The sequence below is a fragment of the Cydia splendana genome, chromosome 27, assembly GCF_910591565.1.
Source record: "Cydia splendana chromosome 27, ilCydSple1.2, whole genome shotgun sequence".
In the NCBI taxonomy this organism is placed as follows: Eukaryota; Metazoa; Arthropoda; class Insecta; order Lepidoptera; family Tortricidae; genus Cydia; species Cydia splendana.
In genome coordinates, this window is record NC_085986.1 from 1283199 (window position 1) to 1308191 (window position 24993).

Consider the following 24993-nt stretch of genomic DNA (forward strand, 5'->3'; position numbering starts at 1 on the left):
CGGTACCCTCAATTGGCTTAAGGAGTCATTTGAGGGTTGATTTTGTTTACATTTATTTAAATACCTAAAGATACCGAGTATAAAATAAAACGAGCAATGATTCAATACAACTATATTTACACATCATCATCTGTCATTTCAGGCATATCCCTATCGGACTCTTGCTCAAAATAATTCTCCGGAGCCACATAGTTCTCCGGCGGCCTCATGGGGCCGAACACTCTCTTCTCTTCTTTCATCTCTGCTTTATCTGTTTCTGTGGCATTGTCTATATTATCTGTGGTTGTATCACATGTATCTACACTTTTGTTATTTTTGTCTATGTTATCTGTATTTTTGTCCACGTCTGAGTTTTTCTTATCTGTATTTTTGTCTAAGTCTGTTTTATCTGTGTCTGTATTTGGTGTTTCTTCGTCGGAGTCCATTTCTTCAACGAATTCAGTTTCTTGTTGTTTTAGCGGAGCTGGTTTCGGGAGTTGTTTTTTGTCGTCTTTTAGTCTTATTCTGAAAACAAGAAAACAGTATAATTATTAGAGATGCCGCGAATAGTGGTTTTGGCCGAATACTGAATAGAGTTAGACCGAGAAAAGTCAGTGCAAGTGTCATTTTAAACGTCAATCTTCTATGAAATTATGACGTATTAAAAATAACACTTGCACTGCGTGGGCTCTCAAAATCGCTGCAGACTTTTTTGGTCTAACTCTACCGAATATTCGGTCCGAAGCGACATGCGATCAATTTAGGTCGCAATTATTATTATGAAAACATTGAAAACTGTTCGCCAACAAAGCACAACGTTTGCTAATATTTTTTTTTTGTTGAACAGAATAAATGAATGTAGGTAGTTTTAACTACTGTCGATCAAATCAGACCCGTGATAAATATCTTTATACGAAAAATGTTTATACTGTCAGAGCTTCAATGGAATGTGGTACTTTTTGCTTGAAAACGTCACAATTTGTAAAGTTTAACGGATTGAAAATGTACCTTTTCCCGTAGACGACAGAGTTGGCGGTCTTGAGGCCCGGCGTGGTCCTGGTGAGTATGGGCGGCGCGGCGGGGCGGGCTAGCTGCGCGAGGCGGCGCCGGGACGACAGCTCGCTCTGCAGCTTACTTATAGCCATCTGTTATAAAAAATATCAATTTAAGGCAGGGGTGCGAAATTTCTCCTTTCGGGCATTTTAAGCTCCGTTCGATATCTTTGAGGTAATTTGGACAACAAACTAAACACACCAGTGGGGAGACACTGCTGACTTAGGACGAACTCGGCTCCGTTCGGCTCAGCATTGCTCCGAGCAATTATTAGGGTTGGTAGTTGGTACTACTTGACGTCCTTTTGCGTGTACGACTTTTAACAACCCTAGATAGCCGAAAGGAATAGTGCCATATATTAGAAAGGGATAGCATGATTCGTCCCTGAATCGCTGCCAAACTTCGGTTTTGTAGTAAGTGTCCTTTCTGTACGGTAGTACATACTATTATTTATTCTGTGCCATTACACCATTGGATGATCTCTTTTTTATGATTTATGATATAGGACGCAAACGAATCCCCAGCACCTCTAGCACAACTGGCCGCGACAGGCGCGAGAAGAGACAGATCGGCGCGACTTGGCGGCTTGTCGCGTGTTGGCAGCACAACTCACGCGCGAGAGCCGCGACAAACTCGCGATCAGGTGTCACTGTCAGAAAATGACAACGATCGCGACTTTGAACTAAAATCCGTAGCACAACTGCCTATTTTGAGACAAAATATTCTCTCGGCTTTATGTCAATCCGCGAGTCGAAGTCTACGCGACTTTATAACGCGACTCGCTCTCGCGGGTGCTTTGCTTGTACTTTTTTAACTGAACTCATGATAATTATAACTTAAAAACAAGTTTCATATATTATGTAATAATATAATTTGTATAATTACTTATTGCCCTAAGGGATAAGGAAGTATGGAACAATCACTAAATGCGCTTTACGCACTCTTATATCGATTATGCACGGTGATACCAACAAGTACCACAACACACCCATCATGTTTACAACTTTAATTTCAAACAGCTAGCTTGTAGGTACTAAATTAAGTAAATAGGTACATATGTAGGATTTTTTAAATTTCAATTCAGGTTCGTAAGTTTGTAAAAGTATAATCCTAAGACTTCCTTACACAAAACTTTCATCAACCTAACAACTAACAACGGAGCCCGCTTGCTTGTACATAAACGAAGCCGATGAGGTGGGTAGGTACAAATGTTCAAAACAAACTATCCAACTTATTAAGTAAGCCATAGTCTTAGTAGTAGTATTTAGGATCACGGTTAGATGTCTAATTTCAACAATCTCTTACTATTTAGGTACCGTTTGGAACCTTCCTCGACTTCAACAAAACATACCTACATGTGGCCTGTGCCCGCTGCATCGTACTGTAACAGAATGATGTAATACGTGGCTGTAACAGGATCATGTCCGGCTCAAAATCATGCTTTGTATGAAATATTATCAGTCATCACCCACTAAACCATTCCGTCCCCTGCCAACACCATACCGTGACGTGACTGGACCGACCCGACCAACAATATTTTGAAGGAGTCGTTACGCTCATTTCATAGTCTGCGTAGCATAGGTACGGTTATCATATGGTCTACTCTACCATATTGAAACTCCTCTAGATCATACCCGCGTTCTAGATGTTTCACTTCATGTTTGACAGGGTCTGATACGATCATGCTATGATACGTTGCTGTCAGCATTAAGTATGAAGTGGGCCTTGGGGAGCTAATCATGGCTTCTAGGAATTGTAGGTACCTACCTATTTTATTTTTGTTTCATTTCAGGTAAAAAATACAGGAGTGAAAAAAAAAAACAATATTTAAATTAATAATATATTGCTTTGCCTTATATATTCTTGCAATATTCGACTTCTTATTATTAAACCTAATATATTATTAACATCTAGAACCACAATAGAGCAATTGTAAGAATCTTCTTTATTACCCTTGAAAAGTATTTTCTCTCTTCCTTTTTCTTCGACATGCGGCGTAGGACAATTAAATATCACCCTGGAAAGAAAATTGGTTTGTAAACAAAAAAATAAAATATGGTCGTGACTTCATCGAGGACTATGAAATAAGCTTTTCGTATCAATTTGTCAAATCATAAACAGTTACACAGTACACATACACACAAATGCCATCCATTATTGGCACAATATTTGCTTATGAAAGCAGAAAAATATAAATGATCGTATTAGATTCATAATTGTTACATATTTGCCGTAACTTATTTTTAAAATGTGTTTTTCAATTAAAAGACACATCAAGATTGTTTACCTATTCCTAATGCTAAAAAAACGAACTATAGATAGGTACGCCATAACCATTATGGTTATTATAATAGTTCACTTCCTCGGTGGTGTTCTTAAAGCTAAAGCGCTTCTCACATCTTAGTGACTTTAGAAACGGGGACAGGTCCGCGTTTGAAACCTAAAAGCTTGCCTAGTGTGTTTCTTTTCCTGACTCTCCACTTCGGGGCCCGTTGGCACGTTCCTGTTAACAATATTTTCCTTTGGGTGCTGGGATATCAATCGTGTCTGGGATAATGCTGGACTTATTCTAAAAAAAAAAAACACAATTTACAACAGGAATATGAGAACTAAAACCAATAATAGCAATTTCATTAATTATAGTTATTTACAAAAATATTTTATTTAAAAGGTTTATTAAACAGAAATTAAAAAACAATATATATTTTAAGGAATATTATCAAAATTTAGTATATAAGGCTCTATTACTTACATTTTTTTCATATTTTTTCTCGTAATTAAATGTTGACAAAATTTGAAAGTTCCTTGACTTTGACAGGAAAAACTTAACCATCGACAATAAACTAGATTTTTTACCACCAAAGAACGAATGAAATAGCGCAACCCTGTTTCCGATTCAGTGTTGTCACATGTAAATAGCATTTATGTTTAGACTTTGATTCTATCGGGCAACACTGATGAGTCGCGCCGCGACTTTGAGTTCTCTACGCGGCTGTTGCAGTCGCGGGTACAAGTTGTGCTACGGAAATCGACAGATTTGACAGCCGCGGGAATGTCGACTCGAGTCGCGGTCTAAGTCGCGGATGCAAGATGTGCTAGAGGTGCTGATATGTCTATCTGTTCGTCGATATAAGGACTAGTCATAATAACAAACCTTAGTCTTAGAAATCTCAGCCTTATGCGCCATGGTGGTCCCGGGTATGGCTTGCATGTAGTCATCCATATCTTGGGGCTGGTTCTTGGCGGCCCTGAGTCGTTCTAGAGTCTTCTGTTCTGCGGCTATCTTCTCTTCTAGATCTTTGATTTGCTCCAACTAGAATTAAAAAGAGTTTCAAATGAAGTAGTGAAGATGGAAATGAAATTGGTAATTAATATAACTAGCTACTACCCCACTGGTAGTAAAAAAGAGCATGTTTTGCTGATATAGGGTTCCCACTACCTAGCTAGTGGGAACCCTATATCAGCAAAACATGCTCTTTTTAACCGACTTCCATTTCATAGAAGGAGGAGGTTCTGTATTCGGTTGTGGCTATGTTTTTTTTTTTATGTATGTTCATCGATTACTCCGAGACCCGTGGGCCGATTTGAGTAATTCTTTTTTTGTTCGAAAGGAGGTACTTCCAAGGTGGTCCCACATTAATCTGGTGCTGTTCTGATGATGGGATCCATGAGGAATTGAGCGAACTCCTCAATTTTTAAATGCACATGTAAGGTGATTTGGGTGTTTTCTTAACACTTTGACTACCGAGAACCCGCCTGGTAGGCACTCGTAATGTTTGCTCAGATGCCGGACAACCCGCCCAGCGGGTTGTTTTGTACGCAGATATAGACGACCGGTTTCTGAGGTAGTGCGCCGTTTTTTGCCCGGTTGCGAAAGTGTTAAGCAACTCGAGCATTTTCTCTCGAAAACCACCAATTTGATGAAGTGGACCTGATGATGATGATTGTTTTGATGATAATCATGACGATTTCTTAAAATGTACGACGTTCAGCGATTATTCCGAGACCCGTGGTCCGATTTGAGCAATTCTTTTTTTGTTTGAAGGGAACTGCCTCCAAGAGCGTCCCACATTAATCTGGTGCTGTTCTCATGATGGGATCCGTGGAGAATTGAGGGAACTCCTCAATTTTTAAAGGCACATGTATGGTGATTTGGGTATTGTCTTAAGCAAATCAAGCATTTCCTCTTAAAAACCACTAATTTGATGGAGTGGACCTGATAATGATGATTGTTGATGATAAATGATGATTATTTTATAAGTGTAGATTACTCCGGAACCCGTGGTCCGATTTGAGTAATTATTTTTTTGTTTGAACGAAGTTACCTCCAAGGTATAATATTGTTGGTTATAATCTGGTGACGGAATTCATAAGGAAATGAGGGAACTCCTCAATTTTTAAAGGTACGAGTATGGCGACATCGTTGTTTTTTATAGTAACTCAAACATTTCCTCCCGTTAATAACCCATTTGATGAAGTACAACTGTAGCCTTACCACGAGTTTGACACTACATCTTCGCTATCGTCTTCGTAACTTACTTTCTATACATCTTGCTCGCACTAATAGGATGCCAGTACGAGCGAGACGCATAGAAAGTAAGTTACGCACACGCTAGCGAATATGTCAGTGTTAGACTTATGGTAAGGCTACTGAGGAGTCGGGAAATGGCGGTTGAAGGGTTGGTGGTTCAGGCTTCAGGGTCGAGGGGTTCCGTGATCAGGGGTTGATGTGCTTCATTTCATTTCATTTCATTTATTCAGTCACAATTTACATTGTATATGAATATAAATTATAATTAAAATTAAAAAATAAAACTTAAATTATATCATGCAGCTATAACTATTATTTTACAAGACTTAATAATATTATTATATAATATTTACAGATATGGTATGTCAGAATAATTATTGAAATGTTAAGTATAATATAGGTTTAGTCAATAAAGATTATTATCATTAATAAAGTCCTGGACAGAATAATAGGACTTCCTTAAAAGAAACGCTTTAAGCCTTGCATTGAAAATACGATGATCTACTATAGATTTCAACTCGATTGGTAATTTATTAAATAATTGAATAGCCTGGACACAAGCAGCATGCTTCGGTATATTGAACTTGGCTATAATTTTATTAGGAATGTCTTTTCTTCTAGACAAGAGCCTGTTCTCTCTTTCGCTCTGGTTTTCAACCTGATGTAAATGTTTTATCAGATCAGAGAGCAGGACAAGAATATACAGGGACGGCACAGGCAAGATCTTAAGTTCGGTGAAGTGATCCACGCAAGAATCTCTTTGCGAGATTCTAACAATGGTACGAATAGCCCTTTTTTGCATCTTGAATGCAGAGCCCGCATTGTATTTATAACCATTGCCCCATAGTTTAATGCTGTACCTAAGCTTTGACTCTACTAGCGAATAATATACCATCTTCAAGTGTTTTATTGTCAGTTCGTCTCTCAAACTACGGAGCGCATAGCAAGCAGAACTCATCGAACTGTTTACATGATGCACTTCGTGTTTCCAGTTTAATTGTGAGTCTATATGGATACCCAAAAATTTAACCACATCTACTTGATTTATACTGACTCCATTTAACTTAACATCTAAAATATCCGACTGTCTCGTCGCTGAAAATAGTATTGCGCTTGTCTTCTTGGTATTTAATGTCAAATTGTTTATTCCGAACCACGTATTGAAATCCATAAGAACCGCGTTTACTGCTTCATTGAGTTCAGTTATACTACTTGCCGAAATTACTGCATTTGTGTCGTCGGCGAAAACAACAACCTTTACACGCGGCATTTGTTTATTTATATAAGATATTAAATCGTTTATAAATGCAACAAAGAATAATGGACCCAAAATAGAACCTTGCGGTACTCCACGTCTTATGTCGATCATGTCCGATTTGTACACTTTCTCGGTGCCGCATTCAATAGCCGTAAGTTCGACAAACTGTTTCCTGTTAGTGAGATAGGATTCATACAGTTTTAAAACCTGTCCCCGAACTCCATAGTGCTCCAATTTATTTAAAAGTATTTTATGATCGACCGTGTCGAAAGCGGAGCTTAGGTCAAGGAACAGTCCAGCTACTTTATCTTTATTATTTATTGCGTGTACCACGTCTTCGATTAAGGCGTCCGTAGCTTCACGAGTGCCAACGCCTCTACGATACCCAAATTGTCTGTCTTGTAACGCATCACAGCGGTTGAGGTGATTTTGCAGGCGCGATTTCATAATTTTTTCTAGTATTTTAGACAGAGTTGGTAAAAGTGATATGGGTCTGTAATTCTTTGGATCACTTTTTATTCCTTTTTTGTAGATTGGCAGCACTTTTGCTATCTTTAATTGTTCGGGGAAGCTACCTAATTCAAAACATTTATTGAATATCTCCGCAAGTGGCTCGGCCAGTAAGTCCACGTTGTCTTTTATAACTGTTATGGGAATTTCGTCATATCCAACAGAAGATTTGGGAGCCATTTCCTTTACCAGTTTCCAAACCTCATGGGGAGTTACTATGTCTAATTCCATGTTAGGTTCGATTCTTTTAGTGCAGTCTTTAAGCAAATCTACTGCCTGGAGAGAATCGTTGGCAATATAGAAGTTACTGTGGTCAAAACACTTCGAGAATATATCCACTTGTTCCTGTGGATCTACTATAACTTTGTCTGTGCGAAGTATTAAAGTTTCTCGTGTTTTTGTTCTTGTTTTATTTCTGTGTCTGTTCACAACTTTCCATATCGATTTACTCAAATTGTCAGCCTTAGCTATTTCTCTTTGAATCGCAAGCCTTTTCGCATTTCTAATTATTCGTTTGTAGATGGTAATGTACTTAGACCGATAACTTATTAGACTTTTGTCACAACTTGATTTGTCCACTGTATTCAAGAAACGCTTCATTTTGCTAGATGTCCTAATACCTTGAGATATCCACTGAAAATCTGAGTTGTGAGTACTTCGTTTCTTTCTCTTTTTAACAAAGCTGCTATTGTAGATTCCACCTATTTTGTCAAAAAATGTGTCAATTTCCATCCCACTCCACGTTTGCCTTTGCAACTGCTCTCTGAACATTTCTTTATTGGCATGGTTAAAAATTCTTTTTTCAGTGTACACGTGAGCATTAGATTTACCTTTCAAATTTTCCAAGGCCAGATTACAAAATAAACCTGCATGTCCGTCGGCTAACGCGTTATGGTCTGTTATAACAGATCTTATACTAGCTGATGATAAATTGGATAATATATTGTCAATGCAAGACTCATGTAGATTTCTTTTGTAGGTTACATCGGTTACGAGCGGACTAAAGTTGTAAGATTTTAAGAGAGTTATAAATTCCGCCGATTTATTGTCACATTTTAGGAGATCTATGTTAAAATCGCCACATATTATACATTGCTTGTTGAAGAAATGTTCAAGCAGTTGCTCGAGTTTTTCCATGAACAGTTCTACGTTACTAGCTATTGGGTTGCGATAACAACAAATTATACAGAGACCCGTTTCGCAATCTTTTACACCGCACACTTCAAAATATTCTGGTTTATAGAGAGATTTACAAATCTTTAACTCTTCAATGTCCCTTTGTTTTTTTACTAAAATTAGACTACCTCCTCTTGTCTTGTTAGTACGAACGTTATAAGAAGCCATGGTATAAAGGGGCATGTTAAAGATGGATGCTGTATCCTTGTTGAGAAAATGCTCGGTGACGCAAATGTAATGAATTTCTTCTTTCCTGTTACTTAAATATACTTCTAAGTCATCTTTTTTATTATTTATACCACACAAGTTCTGGTGAAAAATATTTAAATTTACCACATTTCCAGTAATTAAGGAGCCCAGAGTAATGGTGGATGACCTTGGAGAGTCTCGTCTAAAAAAGCGACGCCAGGGATTATATTTTGCGAAGATAATGTTCCCGTGTCTACCTTCGGCGATTCCACATCACATACAATTCCATGATTTAAATCTGGGACGTTAGAGATTCCATTTTGCGAACCTAAAGTGCTCGTGTTAGCCTGCGGTAATTCATCACAACTTACATAATCAAGTTTTATAACTGACACTTCAGAAATGTAATTGTTCGAGCATGATGTGCTCGTATGTGCCTTCGGCAATTCATGTTTCATAATTTCAAGGTTAGAGTCACAAGTCAATGAGGCATGTTTTAGATGAGTTACCGAAGCATACAGATCCCTTAAGATTTTGAAAAACCCCTTGTCATTTAATTCACCCGTGAACCTACAAAACATGTTATAAGAATATTGCAAGTTCCTATTTGTATCAAATAAGTAAGCATACTCATACATACAAATATCTTCATATAATACATGGTTGAATAATTCAATACGTCTATTAAATAAGTCACTATAAATTGAGTATCTAAAGTTTGGGGAACATATTATTACATTGGTATGCTGTGTATTTTGAAGTTTGTTCCTTATAAGGGCAACAATTTTATTATAATCTTTTGTAGTATTAAAGTCTGCGCTCCCAATGAAGATAAAACAGTAATCGTTGTGTGTGAAGTGTTGCAGTTTTGTTTCAATTCCTTGCAGTAGTTGTTCAACTCCGCCGTGAGGGGTAATATAGTGGCATATTTCATGTCCTTCGAACACAGATTCCGCCAGTTTTAACACTTGATTAGTATTATTACTACTCACGAGGTAAAGCTTTGATGGATTGGTACATACGTCCTGTTGTGTAACCCTTTTCTCGTGCATTTGTTGAACAGATTCAATAACTTCTGGCTCCTCTGATGGTAAAGTAGGTCGCAGTCTTCGTTTAAGATCCTGGATAATAATTTGTAGGTCGATTATTTCTTGTTTTGACGCCGACAACTCGTTTTCTAATTTGGTCGTAATATGTTCCATCTATAAGATTTTAAACGAGTTATTTGGAGACAGGCTTAAATCTGCAGTGCCACTAGAGTGGGACTTGCGAATATGTTTGTTCGATGACTTAGGGGTTCTGCAGAGATTTTTTAAAGTACTTAGTTCCTGTGTGAGCTTGTTAGTTTGCCGAGTAAGTTGATTTTTAGGGTTCCGTACCTCAAAAGGAAAAAACGGAACCCTTATAGGATCACTCGTGCGTCTGTCTGTCTGTCTGTCTGTCTGTCTGTCTGTCTGTCTGTCTGTCCGTCTGTCACAGCCGATTTTCTCCGGAACTACTGGACCAATCAAGTTGAAATTTGGTACACATATGTAAGTTTGTGACCCGAATACGGACATGTAACGTAAACAAATGAATTTTAAACATGGGGGCCACTTTTGGGGGGGTAAATGAAAAATGAAAAAAAAAAATTTTTCAAACTATATCATGTTACATATCAAATGAAAGAGCTTATTGTAAGGATTTCAAATAATTTTTTTTTATAATATTCGAATCAACAGTTTAGAAGTTATTCAAGAAAATAGGCAAAAAATTACCATTCCCCCCCCCTTATCTCCGAAACTACTAGGTCTAAAATTTTGAAAAAAATACATAAAATAGGTCTATACCTATAGATGACAGGAAAACCTATTAGAAATGTACAGTCAAGCGTGAGTCGGACTTAATTACAGTTTTTAATCCGACCCCTACGGATTTTTTAAAGAGATTTCACTCACGTTTCACATAAAAAATACATTGTTAACAGTGCCGGATTACTTAGAGTAGTAGTTTTCTTAGAGTAATTGGTGATAATTTTCTGATAAGATAATCATTTTAAATATTTAACGGTCTTACCTACTTACGTGTAATTGTAAGGTCAAATTAAAAATAATGTTTAAAAAAAATGTTAAATTGAGAGCTAGCTTAAAGTTTTTTGTACTCGTCGACTTTAATGGTTGAATTAATAAAGACTTTGTAACCAATAAGCAAAACAAGCACGTGCTTACGGCACCACGTTCAGGGAGGGCACCAAAATGCCAGGTTGAAAAAGGTGAACAAATTTTAAAATTAGGGACAGACACATCGTTCTTACCACACGATTTTTTTAGCTGTCCAAAAGCTAATTTGCAAAAATAATGGCGCGTAATTCTTTGGGAAACAATCGGTAGCAGTAGAAGAGTCGTGATTACATGCATAGATTCGATTTCAACCCACTCTTTTGCGGTTCGGCGTTAGGTCTTATGCGAGGCCTTCTGCCTTACGGCAAAGTTGATCTTCTGCCTTAATTACACTTGGGCGTGGATCCAAATCCAAGCTTTCCTCTTTCGCAGCTGGGCCTACTGCCTTTCTCACACTTCGCCAATTCAATTCCAAGCTCTCTGCTTTCTTGCATATTTTATGCATGAAAACAAACTCGCTGAGACCCTTAAATATCGAGCCCTATGCGAAGCTAGGCTGATAGAAAACTGTCCCATCCCTTCTCTGTATGAAATCCTGGATTCGCGCCTGGTTGGGACTAAAACTAAAATTGCGTTTTTATATCGAAAAATTTTCGCGCTTTTTCAATTACTTTATAAGGTATGATAAAGGTGACATTCGGGTGGCGACTGCAGCAACATTACTCTGTTGCAACGTTACTGCTGCAGTACTGTCAACTTCCGTGATAAAATGATGTGACTGATTTCCATACTAAAAGTAAAAATGTACAACTGTCTATCATATTGCGTTTTTATATCGAAAAATACGGAACCCTTGGAACGCGAGTCCGACTCGCACTTGGCCGGTTTTTTTTCAAGGATTACGTTTTGCAGTTCATTCTCTGTACTCGCTAAAATAATTCTTAAACTTTCGATTTCACGTTTTAACTCTGTGACAATGGTAGACTCGTTAGTTAAATCTAGACTTCGTGACAGCTCCTCGTCTGAGATTTGGAAATTGTCTTGCATATAGCTTTCCGTATTCACCAATGATTCGATTGATTTTGATTTTATCAAGTGCTGTGAGGTTGAGTGATCTGGGGGTTGAGGGATTGGGTCAGTGGCGGGGCGGAGGATGGATTTTGTGTTTGTGCACTGTAGTGACAGGAATGATTACGAATTTAGTGATACGCATCATTATTATTTTCATTCATGCATCACGCGTCACTCATAAGCTGTTAACAATGCCTTACAATTAAAAATGGAAAAATAAAAACTTTTACAAAAAAAAAGAAAACCGACTTCAAAAAGGATAAAATAAAATATAATCCGTTTTTAAGTATATGCGTTACTAACTGATATGTTTGAAGTCGGTGCCAAGACAAATAGTAACAATACCGGTCAAAAATAATCAGCTTTATGTCTATAAATCACATTACAACTGTACTAATAGGTATTATAATAGTGAAAGTAATTCTGTCTGTCTCTTTGTCACCTTTTCAGCTAAACAACTGCCATGTAAACTGGTGAAATTTGCCATGCAGGTAAAAAGTTAAAGCCCTGTAGATGGTTCTTGAATTGTTTTATATTTTGAAATCAAGTTCTCTGGATAAGAGGCGGAAAATAACTCAGTCCCAATCCCACACCTGAGTACTATGGACAGTTCGAAAAATAGTAAAAATTGCTCATTAAAAAACATATCAGCAATCGCATTGGTTTTATACTAGTACCGACAAACATGGTACGGACTGCGCCAAGGTGGATTGACAGTGGGTTCTTAGGTATCTACAGAAAGTATGATAATTGCTGTCGTGTAAGGCAATCCTTGTTATCGGATCGCCCTATAATCATGGTATGCTTCAAATTTGGCTTGGCACCGGCTTCAAACATATCAGTTAGTAATGCATATACTTAAAAATGGATTATATTTTATTTTATCCTTTTTGAAGTCGGTTTTCTTTTTTTTTGTAAAAGTTTTTTTTACATTACATATCTCATACACAATCCTACTTTAACACTAGATTTTTTAAATATTAAATATAATAAATAATAATTATGGGCTCGGTAACGATATTAAAAAAAAACCGGGCAAGTGCGAGTCGGACTCGCGCACGAAGGGTTCCGTACCATAATGCAAAAAAAAAAAACGATAAAAAAGCAAAAAAAAAACGGTCACCCATCCAAGTACTAACCACTCCCGACGTTGCTTAACTTTGGTCAAAAATCACGTTTGTTGTATGGGAGCCCCATTTAAATCTTTATTTTATTCTGTTTTTAGTATTTTTTGTTATAGCGGCAACAGAAATACATGATCTGTGAAAATTTCAACTGTCTAGCTATCACGGTTCGTGAGATACAGCCTGGTGACAGACGGACGGACGGACGGACGGACAGCGAAGTCTTAGTAATAGGGTCCCGTTTTACCCTTTGGGTACGAAACCCTAAAAAGAAGACACCCGGCGTTTTTACGTAACGTACAAATAGCCATGTCAGATAAACGTCAGTCCATACAAAACTTTGCAGAATTGTGCACGGTTTTCGGCAGAGGGGTAAGCTCTTAAAGCCGACTCCGGTGATTAAATGCTCTAAGTTCAAGACTCACCAGTGTGTCATAAGTGAGTGGCTCCTCCTTGGCGTCGCCGTACTTGTCGCGCCGCTGGTCGCGTTTCCGCTCGACGGCGCCGGTGCGGTCTAAGAACGTGTCATCTTTGACTCACCAGTGTGTCATAAGTGAGTGGCTCCTCCTTGGCGTCGCCGTACTTGTCGCGCCGCTGGTCGCGTTTCCGCTCGACGGCGCCGGTGCGGTCTAAGAACGTGTCATCTTTGACTCACCAGTGTGTCATAAGTGAGTGGCTCATCCTTGGCGTCGCCGTACTTGTCGCGCCGCTGGTCGCGTTTCCGCTCGACGGCGCCGGTGCGGTCTAAGAACGTGTCATCTTTGACTCACCAGTGTGTCATAAGTGAGCGGCTCCTCCCTGGCGTCGCCGTACTTGTCGCGCCGCTGGTCGCGTTTCCGCTCGACGGCGCCGGTGCGGTCTAAGAACGTGTCATCTTTGACTCACCAGTGTGTCATAAGTGAGCAGCTCCTCCTTGGCGTCGCCGTACTTGTCGCGCCGCTGGTCGCGTTTCCGCTCGACGGCGCCGGTGCGGTCTAAGAACGTGTCATCTTTGACTCACCAGTGTGTCATAAGTGAGCGGCTCCTCCCTGGCGTCGCCGTACTTGTCGCGCCGCTGGTCGCGTTTCCGCTCGACGGCGCCGGTGCGGTTTAAGAACGTGTCATCTTTGACTCACCAGTGTGTCATAAGTGAGCGGCTCCTCCTTGGCGTCGCCGTACTTGTCGCGCCGCTGGTCGCGTTTCCGCTCGACGGCGCCGGTGCGGTCTAAGAACGTGTCATCTTTGACTCACCAGTGTGTCATAAGTGAGCGGCTCCTCCCTGGCGTCGCCGTACTTGTCGCGCCGCTGGTCGCGTTTCCGCTCGACGGCGCCGGTGCGGTTTAAGAACGTGTCATCTTTGACTCACCAGTGTGTCATAAGTGAGCGGCTCCTCCTTGGCGTCGCCGTACTTGTCGCGCCGCTGGTCGCGTTTCCGCTCGACGGCGCCGGTGCGGTTTAAGAACGTGTCATCTTTGACTCACCAGTGTGTCATAAGTGAGCGGCTCCTCCTTGGCGTCGCCGTACTTGTCGCGCCGCTGGTCGCGTTTCCGCTCGACGGCGCCGGTGCGGTCTAAGAACGTGTCATCTTTGACTCACCAGTGTGTCATAAGTGAGCGGCTCCTCCTTGGCGTCGCCGTACTTGTCGCGCCGCTGGTCGCGTTTCCGCTCGACGGCGCCGGTGCGGTCTAAGAACGTGTCATCTTTGACTCACCAGTGTGTCATAAGTGAGCGGCTCCTCCTTGGCGTCGCCGTACTTGTCGCGCCGCTGGTCGCGTTTCCGCTCGACGGCGCCGGTGCGGTCTAAGAACGTGTCATCTTTGACTCACCAGTGTGTCATAAGTGAGCGGCTCCTCCCTGGCGTCGCCGTACTTGTCGCGCCGCTGGTCGCGTTTCCGCTCGACGGCGCCGGTGCGGTTTAAGAACGTGTCATCTTTGACTCACCAGTGTGTCATAAGTGAGCGGCTCCTCCTTGGCGTCGCCGTACTTGTCGCGCCGCTGGTCGCGTTTCCGCTCGACGGCGCCGGTGCGGTCTAAGAACGTGTCATCTTTGACTCACCAGTGTGTCATAAGTGAGCGGCTCCTCCCTGGCGTCGCCGTACTTGTCGCGCCGCTGGTCGCGTTTCCGCTCGACGGCGCCGGTGCGGTTTAAGAACGTGTCATCTTTGACTCACCAGTGTGTCATAAGTGAGCGGCTCCTCCTTGGCGTCGCCGTACTTGTCGCGCCGCTGGTCGCGTTTCCGCTCGACGGCGCCGGTGCGGTTTAAGAACGTGTCATCTTTGACTCACCAGTGTGTCATAAGTGAGCGGCTCCTCCTTGGCGTCGCCGTACTTGTCGCGCCGCTGGTCGCGTTTCCGCTCGACGGCGCCGGTGCGGTCTAAGAACGTGTCATCTTTGACTCACCAGTGTGTCATAAGTGAGCGGCTCCTCCTTGGCGTCGCCGTACTTGTCGCGCCGCTGGTCGCGTTTCCGCTCGACGGCGCCGGTGCGGTCTAAGAACGTGTCATCTTTGACTCACCAGTGTGTCATAAGTGAGCGGCTCCTCCTTGGCGTCGCCGTACTTGTCGCGCCGCTGGTCGCGTTTCCGCTCGACGGCGCCGGTGCGGTCTAAGAACGTGTCATCTTTGACTCACCAGTGTGTCATAAGTGAGCGGCTCCTCCTTGGCGTCGCCGTACTTGTCGCGCCGCTGGTCGCGTTTCCGCTCGACGGCGCCGGTGCGGTCTAAGAACGTGTCATCTTTGACTCACCAGTGTGTCATAAGTGAGCGGCTCCTCCTTGGCGTCGCCGTACTTGTCGCGCCGCTGGTCGCGTTTCCGCTCGACGGCGCCGGTGCGGTCTAAGAACGTGTCATCTTTGACTCACCAGTGTGTCATAAGTGAGCGGCTCCTCCTTGGCGTCGCCGTACTTGTCGCGCCGCTGGTCGCGTTTCCGCTCGACGGCGCCGGTGCGGTCTAAGAACGTGTCATCTTTGACTCACCAGTGTGTCATAAGTGAGCGGCTCCTCCTTGGCGTCGCCGTACTTGTCGCGCCGCTGGTCGCGTTTCCGCTCGACGGCGCCGGTGCGGTCTAAGAACGTGTCGTCGTCGCTGTCGTAGTAGTCGTCCGCGCCCCAGTCGCGCTGCTTGCGGCGACGGGACTCTGTAGATGAAATAAAAAGTGTTAATAATCGGCCAAAAGCATGTCGGGCCATGCTCAGGGTAGGGTTTCGTAGTTACTATTCTGTCAAAATAGGCCAAACGGGGGCTATTAGTAAGATCATAAGGGAGTACCTTTGCAGCGCTTTGTACATTACCTCTTTTTACTGAGAAAAAAAGATTTTTTGCAATAACTCACAAACGGCTAGTCACTAGACAGATCATGTTCGCTATAGTTTTGATTGAAAGTATTTCTTAAGCTCTTGTTTCACAATTTTTTTCATATTTTTTGGACCCGTGGTTTAAATAAAAAAAAATTGTATGGGAGGTACCCTAAAAAAATGTTTTATTATACTTTTTATTTTACCGTTCTGTCGCAATGCATGATTTATGTATAAATGCCAGATTGCAGCTTTATAGCACTAACGATCACGGAGCAAAGCCTCGGACAGACAGACAGACATGGCGAAACTATAAGGGTTTCTAGGTGACTACGAAACCCTAAAAACGACGCGGTCTAACATGCCGCAAGGGCGCATGCCACAACCGCCTCCATCTTTTCCTTGTGTAATATATTGTGGCATGCCATAGATGTCATCATCATCTTCCTTGCGTTATCCCGGCTTTTTGCCAAGGCTCATAGGAGCATGGGATCCGCTTGGCAACTAATCCCAGGAATTGGTGTAAGCACTAGTTTTTCCGAAAGCGTGCCATCTGACCTTCCAACCCAGAGGGTGAACTAGGCCTCATTGGGATCAGTCCGGTTTCCTCACGATGTTTTCCTTCACCGAAAAGCAACTGGCAAATAAATAAAAATGAATGCGGATGAACTATATAGCCTGATAGTTCATAGAAAAGAAAAAAACTACATACCATGGCTAGCCTGTCGCAGTACCCCAGCGCGATCCAACAAGCGGCATGCCGCAAGAGCGCATGCCACAACCGCTTCCTTCTTCTTTCCCTTATGCAATACTTCTGCGATGACTGGTTGGCCGCGGGCGTCCTCTATAGGCAGCTCTACCCTGTGGACAATGAAATTCGCATGAGACTTTATTCTACACTATTCTAGAGAGATCCCTCATAGGGATAAATTCGCCTTTGTACTTTCAATTTTATATCTGGTCAGTGTAGTTTTTGCCGTATTTGTAGTCTTTGCCGCCCTAGGCCCAAGGCCCTGTAGCCGCCCCTTTCTCAGCATCCATCATATTCACATTACATTTTGAGTTATTTCTTGTTATCATCAGCGAATTTTTTGTCACAAATTGCCGCCTCTAATATCTTGCCGCCCTAGGCCCGGGCTTACGTGTTTACTTACTAACTTACTTAATATATTTTTCCTTACTCTCAACTGGCTCTACGGTACTATAATTTACTCGAAATCGGTTCCACAGCGCTCTGATTTCTTCTATATCACTCTAAACCGCCACTACAGCGCTCTAAACTCATATTTACCTGAACAAGTTCGTCTCTATAGCACTCTAATATCTTAATTATCACTTTAAGTCAACGCTACAGCGCTCTAATTTCTTCTATATCACTCTAAATCACCTCTACAGCGCTCTAATATCATCGTTACCTGCATAAGAACTGTCCCGCGCCTCTCTCGTCACAATGATAGGTGAGTTCATGCCCATCCCTTTCGTAGCATGAACTCTAAATATACTCCTCTAATTTCTTCTATATCACTCTAAAACGCTCTAAACTCATTTACCTGAACAAGCTCGACTCTATAGCACTAATTTCTTCATTATGGCTCTAAGACAACTCTACAGCGCTCTAATTTCTTCTATATCGCTCTAAATCACCTCTACAGCGCTCTAATATCTTTACCTGCACAAGAACTGTCCCGCGCCCCTCTCGTCGCAATGATAGGTGAGTTCGTGCCCCTCCCTCTCGTAGTACCCGCGCAGGGTCTTCTTAGGGTCCTGCAGGAACAGCTCCTCGTTGTTGGTGGCCGCGTATGGGTTGTCCGAGAGGTCTGGCTCTTCCTCTGCGTCTTCGCCTGAAAAGACGTAAATATATTGATAAAATTTCCAAAATTGTTAAGTTCCCCGTTTCCAAAATGGAAACTTTCTTTATTTTTTGTATTTTCCCGGAATTTCCGAGAACATGACTTGAACACGATTACAATAAAATAACGTTAATCTAATATCACTACATTGTTTTACGCGGTAAACGCAATGTAATTTTTAGGGTTCCGTACCCAAAGGGTAAAAACGGGACCCTATTACTAAGACTCCGCTGTCAGTCTGTCCGTCTGTTTGTCTATCACCAGGCTGTATCTCATGAACTAGACAGTAGAAATTTTCACAGATGATGTATTTCTGTTGCCGCTTTAACAAAAAATACTAAAAACAGAATAAAATAAATATTTAAGTGGGGCTCCCATACAACCAACGTGATTTTTTTGCCGTTTTTTGCATAATGGTCCGGAACCCAACGTCCGCGAGTCAGACTCGTACTTGGCCAGTTTTTCCTACATTCCGTTGACGCATGCGTTAAACGCCACGTTTATCGCTTAAAACAACCGCGCGCTTAGTGTAACACGGAGAAATCGTTTTTAGTAGCTAAATAGACCGATGCGAGATTGACATAGTCTACCGCAGAGCTGACAAGCGATGTTTACACATGTAGTGCATAATTGTTCTCCATCGTATTTTCTCGGAAACGTTCGTATTTGTCATGCCACTTCAGTCAACCTCCGTACTTTTTGTACCGAGACTGACTGAAATAGCAAGACACGTTCGTAGGTTTCCGTGAAAATACGATGGAAATAACTATGCACATCTGTACACTCAAAAGCAATGAAAACAAAACAGCGCGTATATGATGGTGGTTCTTGTCCACGTGACAGCGTGATTAAACGATATCCGTCACTGTCTATCCCGCAGTGACAGTTATTTTATCACGTGGATAAACCTGGATAAAGCCATCCATAATACACCGGCAGGTCACATTGGAATTTGGAATATTGAATAAAAAGTGAACCGAATAAAATAAAATAAAGCAGTTACCCATCCCCCAATCAATGCCCTGTTCCTCTTTCCTTCTCTCCTCCGCCTCTCTATCCTTCTCCCTCTGTTCCACGGCCTCCTGTATCATCCTCTCTCTTTCTTGCTTCATGGTTTGCGCGCGTTGTTTTATCTCTGTCACGGTCAGTTCGGATTCGCCTTCGCAATCGAAGTCTGGGCCCTAGAAAAAAAAATTGTGGTATAATTTTATTAATAGTTATTTACGATACTAGTGCGGAAAGTATGAAATTAGCAATGAGTGGTGATAAATAAATCACGACTGAAGGGAGTAGATTCCATGGGTCCAAGATCATAGAGGTACCAGCCGGTAGGTTCATCGGCGTATTTGTAAAATACTTACCAAAACTATATAAGTCCGAGTGCTACTGCCGAATTTGATCTGGTGCCCCACACGGACTCTGGTATAGTGGTTTGGCTTCAGTCGATCCCGGTTGAGGTGTGTCCCGTGGGTGCTCCCCAGGTCATAGAGGTACCAGCCGGAAGGTGGCTCGTCAGCTTCAGCGAACGCTTTGTATTGCAGGACTGCGTGATGTCTAGAATAAAAGAAATTATTGTTAATGTTAGACTTGGGCCTTGGGTGAATTTTTATATGTACACTAGCAACCCACTCTGGCTTCGTGCGGGTTACACGAAACCTTAAGAAATATACACCTAAACCTTCCTAAAGACTCACTATTGATAAGTGAAAACCGCATGAAAATCCGTTCAGTAGTTTGTCGCGAACATACATACACACAAACAGACAGACGCGGAGGGGGACTTTGTTTTATAAGGTCTAGTGATGTTTTCTTCGTGAAGAAAGGCTGAGCCAATTCGCTTGGCAAGATGTCGTCATTCAGTCAGCTGTACAAAATGGCGCCGCAAATATTCACTGCCGAGGCTTGGGCATCTTTTAATATACTTTTCAAAGTAATTATTAATTTCCACTACCTAAAGGTTGTCTGGAAGAGATAGCTTTTTAGGGATAAGACCGCCTGTTGTTTAACCTCTTCTGTATTCTTTGTATTGTTTTCTGTAATGAGGTGTGCAATAATGAGTATTTGCATTTTTTTTTTTTTTTTTTAATTTATTTATCAAAGGCACATATACATAATCAGTTTTAAAGTTACTCGCCAAACTACGTAGAATGCAGTTTGTTGGCGAGACAGCGCTCATTTTATACAATTTTATGCACCTACTTAAGTTGCTATCATTCTAAAGCTTACCCTAAATTTAACATTAAAGTTATTATCAGAAACTAAATAGATATAAAATGTAAATACATAATAGGTAGTAAACTTTCCTTTTACAAAACATAATTTTAGAAAAAGATATACTGTGCAAAAACAACAAATCTAATTTTAATAATAATACACGGTGGCTGGAGTCAAGGTAAGTTATCTAAAAGTGTTTTTTTTAATTTGTTCTTTACTTCCATTATACTATATTTCTTTTCCTCTCTTAACCATTCTATTTCATTATATATTTTTGGTACCAAAAATTTTTCAGTTCTTCTACCATAATAGTTTTTGACAAAATGTTGTACATATTTCCTTATTCTAATATTCTTAGTTCTATATCTGCTTTGTTTATAGACTTTACATTTATTATTATAGTAATTATCTACAGCTATCAGATATTGCACTCTTTGAGTCACAGGTAATATTTTATACATTTTATAAAGTTTTTCGTAGTCGCCTTTCAGCTTGTTTTTAGTTTTGCTGTCCAATAAGTATTTCAGTGACCTAATCTGTAGCTTTTTTATTTCAGCAATATACGTTTGGAAGGTTCTGCCATATACATTAAGTCCATAACCTATCACTGAGTCCGCTAGTGCGTAATACACTACAAGCATAGTTTTTTTGCTAATTAATTTATGTAAGTAGTACATTTTGCTCATTACTGAGCGTAGTTTCGAACAAACCGCGTTGATGTGTGTTTTCCAATTAAAGTTGTGATCAATATGCATACCTAGATACTTATAAGTGTTTACATATTCTAGCGGTTCACAGTTACATTTCTTATCCTTTCTGTTGTGCAAGCAATCGTATCCGTGTCCTATCACACCTATCTCACAATAATTAACCGACTTAGCCCTGCGGTTGTATGGGGAATATATGTGCATACTTTTCGTTTTTGATAGGTTTATAATTATTCCGTTATCGTGGGCCCATTTAACAATCTCGTCAAAGTCGCTTTGAATACAACTGTGAGCTTCTGATATATCTGTATGCGAATATAGTAGGCACATATCGTCCGCATACATGTATACCTTGCATTTCTTTATAACGTTTACAACACTGTTGACAAGCATCACATAGCCGACAGGGCCGTACACAGAGCCGGTCGGCACCCCGAGCGTGACGTCACACTCCGCACCTGTGGTGCCGGCGATGCTCGTGCGTATGGTCCTGCCCGCCAGGTAGCTGCGGAACCAGTCATTGACGGGGCCGTCTATGCCACATTCTCGCATTGCCTGCAGAAGCACTTCATGGTCCAGGGTATCAAATGCTTTTTTATAGTCTATAAAAAGCGCAAGTACCTGTTTACCTTCGTTTAGACGGCTGTTGATTTCATCCGAGAACTGGGCCAGAGCCGACCCCGTACTTCGCCCTTTCCTGAACCCGTGCTGCGAGTCCGTAAGTATGTTGTGTTTCTCCAGAAAACCTGATACCTGTCCGACAACCACCTTCTCGACAATTTTATTAATTACAGACAGAATTGCGATAGGCCTGTAGTTTGTATAATCCAAATGATTTCCATTTTTATAAATTGGTCTTATAAATGATTTTTTCAGGTTTTCTGGATAAACACCTTTTATCACACACATATTGACGAATTTAGCCAGAATGGGACATAATTGCCTCCTAATGTACTTAATATCTTGTATTCTTATTTGGTCAATGCCTGGCGCCTTTTTTAAATTTAAATTACCAACAATCTTTTCAACATCAATTGCAGACACTTTTTTATACCTAAAAGACAAATCAATTTTATTAACATAAGAGTTACGATCTAAGAATTTAACGTTACATGTATGTTTAATATTTAAAATTTCCTGAGTAAACGTTTCTGAAAATCTAGTACAAATATTATGTACATTATCTACTTTTCCTAAGTAACGGAGAACCACCTCATCTACATTTAATTTTATTCGCCCTAACCAGCTGTTGATTGTGCCCCAAATTTTTTTATAATCATTTTGACATTCTTTTATTTCTTGTCTACGATACTTATTTCTAGCAATATTTATTAGTTTATTTACCTTATTTCTGTATTTTGTTTTGTCATTGTCCTGTATTGTATTGTTACACGGAGCCAGAGGAGACCTCGAACAAGATAGGAGGATGAACTGGAGAAGAGTGGCCCACGACAGACCCCAATGGAAAGAACTGGAGGAGGCCTTTGCCAAGCAGCACACTGAGCTTGGAGACATACTCTAACCCAGAATCTCTCTTCTCCGTCAAATTACAAATTACTCTTGGCAGAGCAGTCATGGTCATGTTGAACGATGAACGATTCTACACCAGTTCTCCCTGGCAGATGCTTCTCTGGCACATGTGTTAAGTGGGGTGTTAGTAAGGGCTTTTATCTGATCCGTCCAACGCATTGGGGAACGTCCTCTTGACCTATAGCCATTGACCCATCCCTGGACAACAAGTCTCTATGGCCTGCTCTCCACGTCGCGTCACATGTCCGAAGTATCTGAGGATACGCGCTCTGACCGTAGCTGAGAGACAAGAGGTAACCCAGAATAAAAGGGCTTAATAAATAGATTGTACTGTATTGTAAGGGGTTAAGAGCGTTGCTGTTCTCACCTGGATATAGTAGGATGCGCCATGACAACATCACAGTTGGCGAGGCGTCCAAATACATAGTATGGTTGCTGTGTGAGTGGCACGTTGTCCACTATCATACCGGACTTTATGACCTCCAGGGCATAGTCGGAACCTGAACAATATAAATAATAATATAAATGTGCAAAATATTTGTAGTAAGCAGTCAAATCATTTTTTTTTTTTTATCTTTTTTTTAAGGGGTTTTGTCACGCAGTGACAATGTCACCCAGTGACAATGTCACCCCCAGTCAAATCATAAATTGTAGTTTTAACCTTTTGAACGCCACAGATGGCATTTGACGTCGATCGTTTGATGAAAATCTACTGAAAAACACCCCACTTTTAGGTTGGCATTATTTATTCACCAAACTAAATTTTACCCCCGTGGCGTCAGTGGCACGGCAAATGGATGCGCTGTTTGGCGTTCAAAAGGTTAAGAATATAATATAAAATACTGGACAAGTGTGAGTCCAATTCGGCCACTGAGGGTTCCGTACTTTTTAGTATTTGTTGTTATAGCGGGAACAGAAATACATCATCTGTGAAAATTTCAACTGTCTAGCAATCACGGTTCATGAGATACAGCCTGGTAACAGACAGACAGACAGACAGACAGATGGATAGTGGAGTCTTAGTAATAGGGTTCTGTTTTTACCCTTTGGGTATAGAGCCCTAAAAAGCGCATTAATGCAGTTTCAAGTTGGAGATCAAGGGTTGGCTTGTACCGTTGTTGTAGCGTCTTTTCAGCAGGAGTAAATTTTTTATGGTTTTCATACAGAAATAAGCTCTTTTGAAAAGACACTCCTCTTAAGAAATATAACTAAATATTTAGTTCTTTTTCTGTCAAAGATGTAACCAATTAAGTTATCCAGCTTAAAAATGCAATTCTAGCTTTAGTTACCCACAATAGGAGTACATATTAGGAAATAGCAGTACAGTCTTTAGACACCTATTTCTGATCGAAACTGCTTAATTGCTCAAGATTGAATTTGATTGTGCAAGGGTCATATAATAGTTTACACATTCCTATGCCATTAAAATGAATAAAAGAACTTACCATCAGGGCAAAGACCCGACCACTTCGGTTCCTTATACGGTATAGGAGTTGAAATCTCTTTCAGTAAAACAGCCGGCGGGAGGTTACTTTTCGCGCTAGATTCAGGCTTGCTTGGAGTCTCAGGCTTTGGTTCGGATGGGGGAACCTTCTCAGGTTCAGTCTTAGCCTTTTTAGGCAATTTCCCAACGCGGCCGACCAGCACAGGCTTTTTAAACTCGGATTCTGCGGAAGTTTCAACATGTTCCGACTGTTCATCCATTGTTTTCTTGTAGTCCAACGGATACTCTATGAGGTTTTTGGCTTTAAAGCAACAGTTCAATGATTTTTATGCAGCTGTAATAAAACTATTTATTATAAATCAGAATAATATAGTAAACAAAGCGAAATGAATTCACAAAAGCCGTGAGACGAGATGCAGACATGACAGTGACAGTGACAGCTTGGTGGCGGCCATCTTGGTAGCATTTTTTAGGGTTCCGTACCCAAAGGGTAAAACGGGACCCTATTACTAAGACTTCGCTGTCCGTCCGTCCGTCCGTCCGTCCGTCCGTCCGTCCGTCTGTCTGTCACCAGGCTGTATCTCACGAACCGTGATAGCTAGACAGTTGAAATTTTCACAGATGATGTATTTCTGTCGCCGCTATAACAACAAATACTAAAAACAGATTTAAATGGGGCTCCCATACAACAAACGTGATTTTTGACCAAAGTTAAGCAACGTCGGGAGTGGTCAGTACTTGGATGGGTGACCGTTATGGTACGGAACCCTTCGTGCGCGAGTCCGACTCGCACTTGCCCGGTTTTTTTTTTTTCATGTATTCGGTTAGCTATGACCATGAAATATATTGCCAAACTAATAATGAAAATCAAATGAAAATAGTCTGGCAAACCAAATTTGTCAGTAAATGAAATAAAAAAAACTATACTCATTCCTTTCTTTTTAGGTGCTAGTACTAACGTAAGACAAAGACAGTATGACTCTCT

The 24993-nt window shown here is 41.1% G+C and overlaps 1 protein-coding gene across 1 annotated transcript; it reads right to left on the reverse strand.

Moving 5' to 3' along the window:
- Positions 1-97: 97 nt before the first annotated feature.
- Positions 98-24430, reverse strand: LOC134803867 (kanadaptin). Its single transcript, XM_063776696.1, has 10 exons — positions 24010-24430; positions 22932-23064; positions 19475-19667; positions 19117-19294; positions 17933-18104; positions 16976-17124; positions 15946-16106; positions 4187-4345; positions 988-1124; positions 98-504 (listed from the first exon to the last, which is right to left on the reverse strand). Exons 1-10 carry the CDS (start codon positions 24266-24268, stop codon positions 117-119), a joined length of 1929 nt encoding a protein of 642 aa, XP_063632766.1. The 5' UTR covers positions 24269-24430; the 3' UTR covers positions 98-116.
- Positions 24431-24993: the final 563 nt, after the last annotated feature.

Excerpts from the sequence above, each read along its gene's own strand:
- LOC134803867 (XM_063776696.1), bottom strand. The coding sequence starts at position 24,268 with ATGGATGAACAGTCGGAACATGTTGAAACTTCCGCAGAATCCGAGTTT. Across the intron at positions 23,065-24,009 it reads GTCGGGTCTTTGCCCTGATG|GTTCCGACTATGCCCTGGAG; the intron begins GTAAGTTCTTTT and ends TATATTGTTCAG. Across the intron at positions 16,107-16,975 it reads ACTGCGACAGGCTAGCCATG|AGTCCCGTCGCCGCAAGCAG; the intron begins GTATGTAGTTTT and ends TTTCATCTACAG.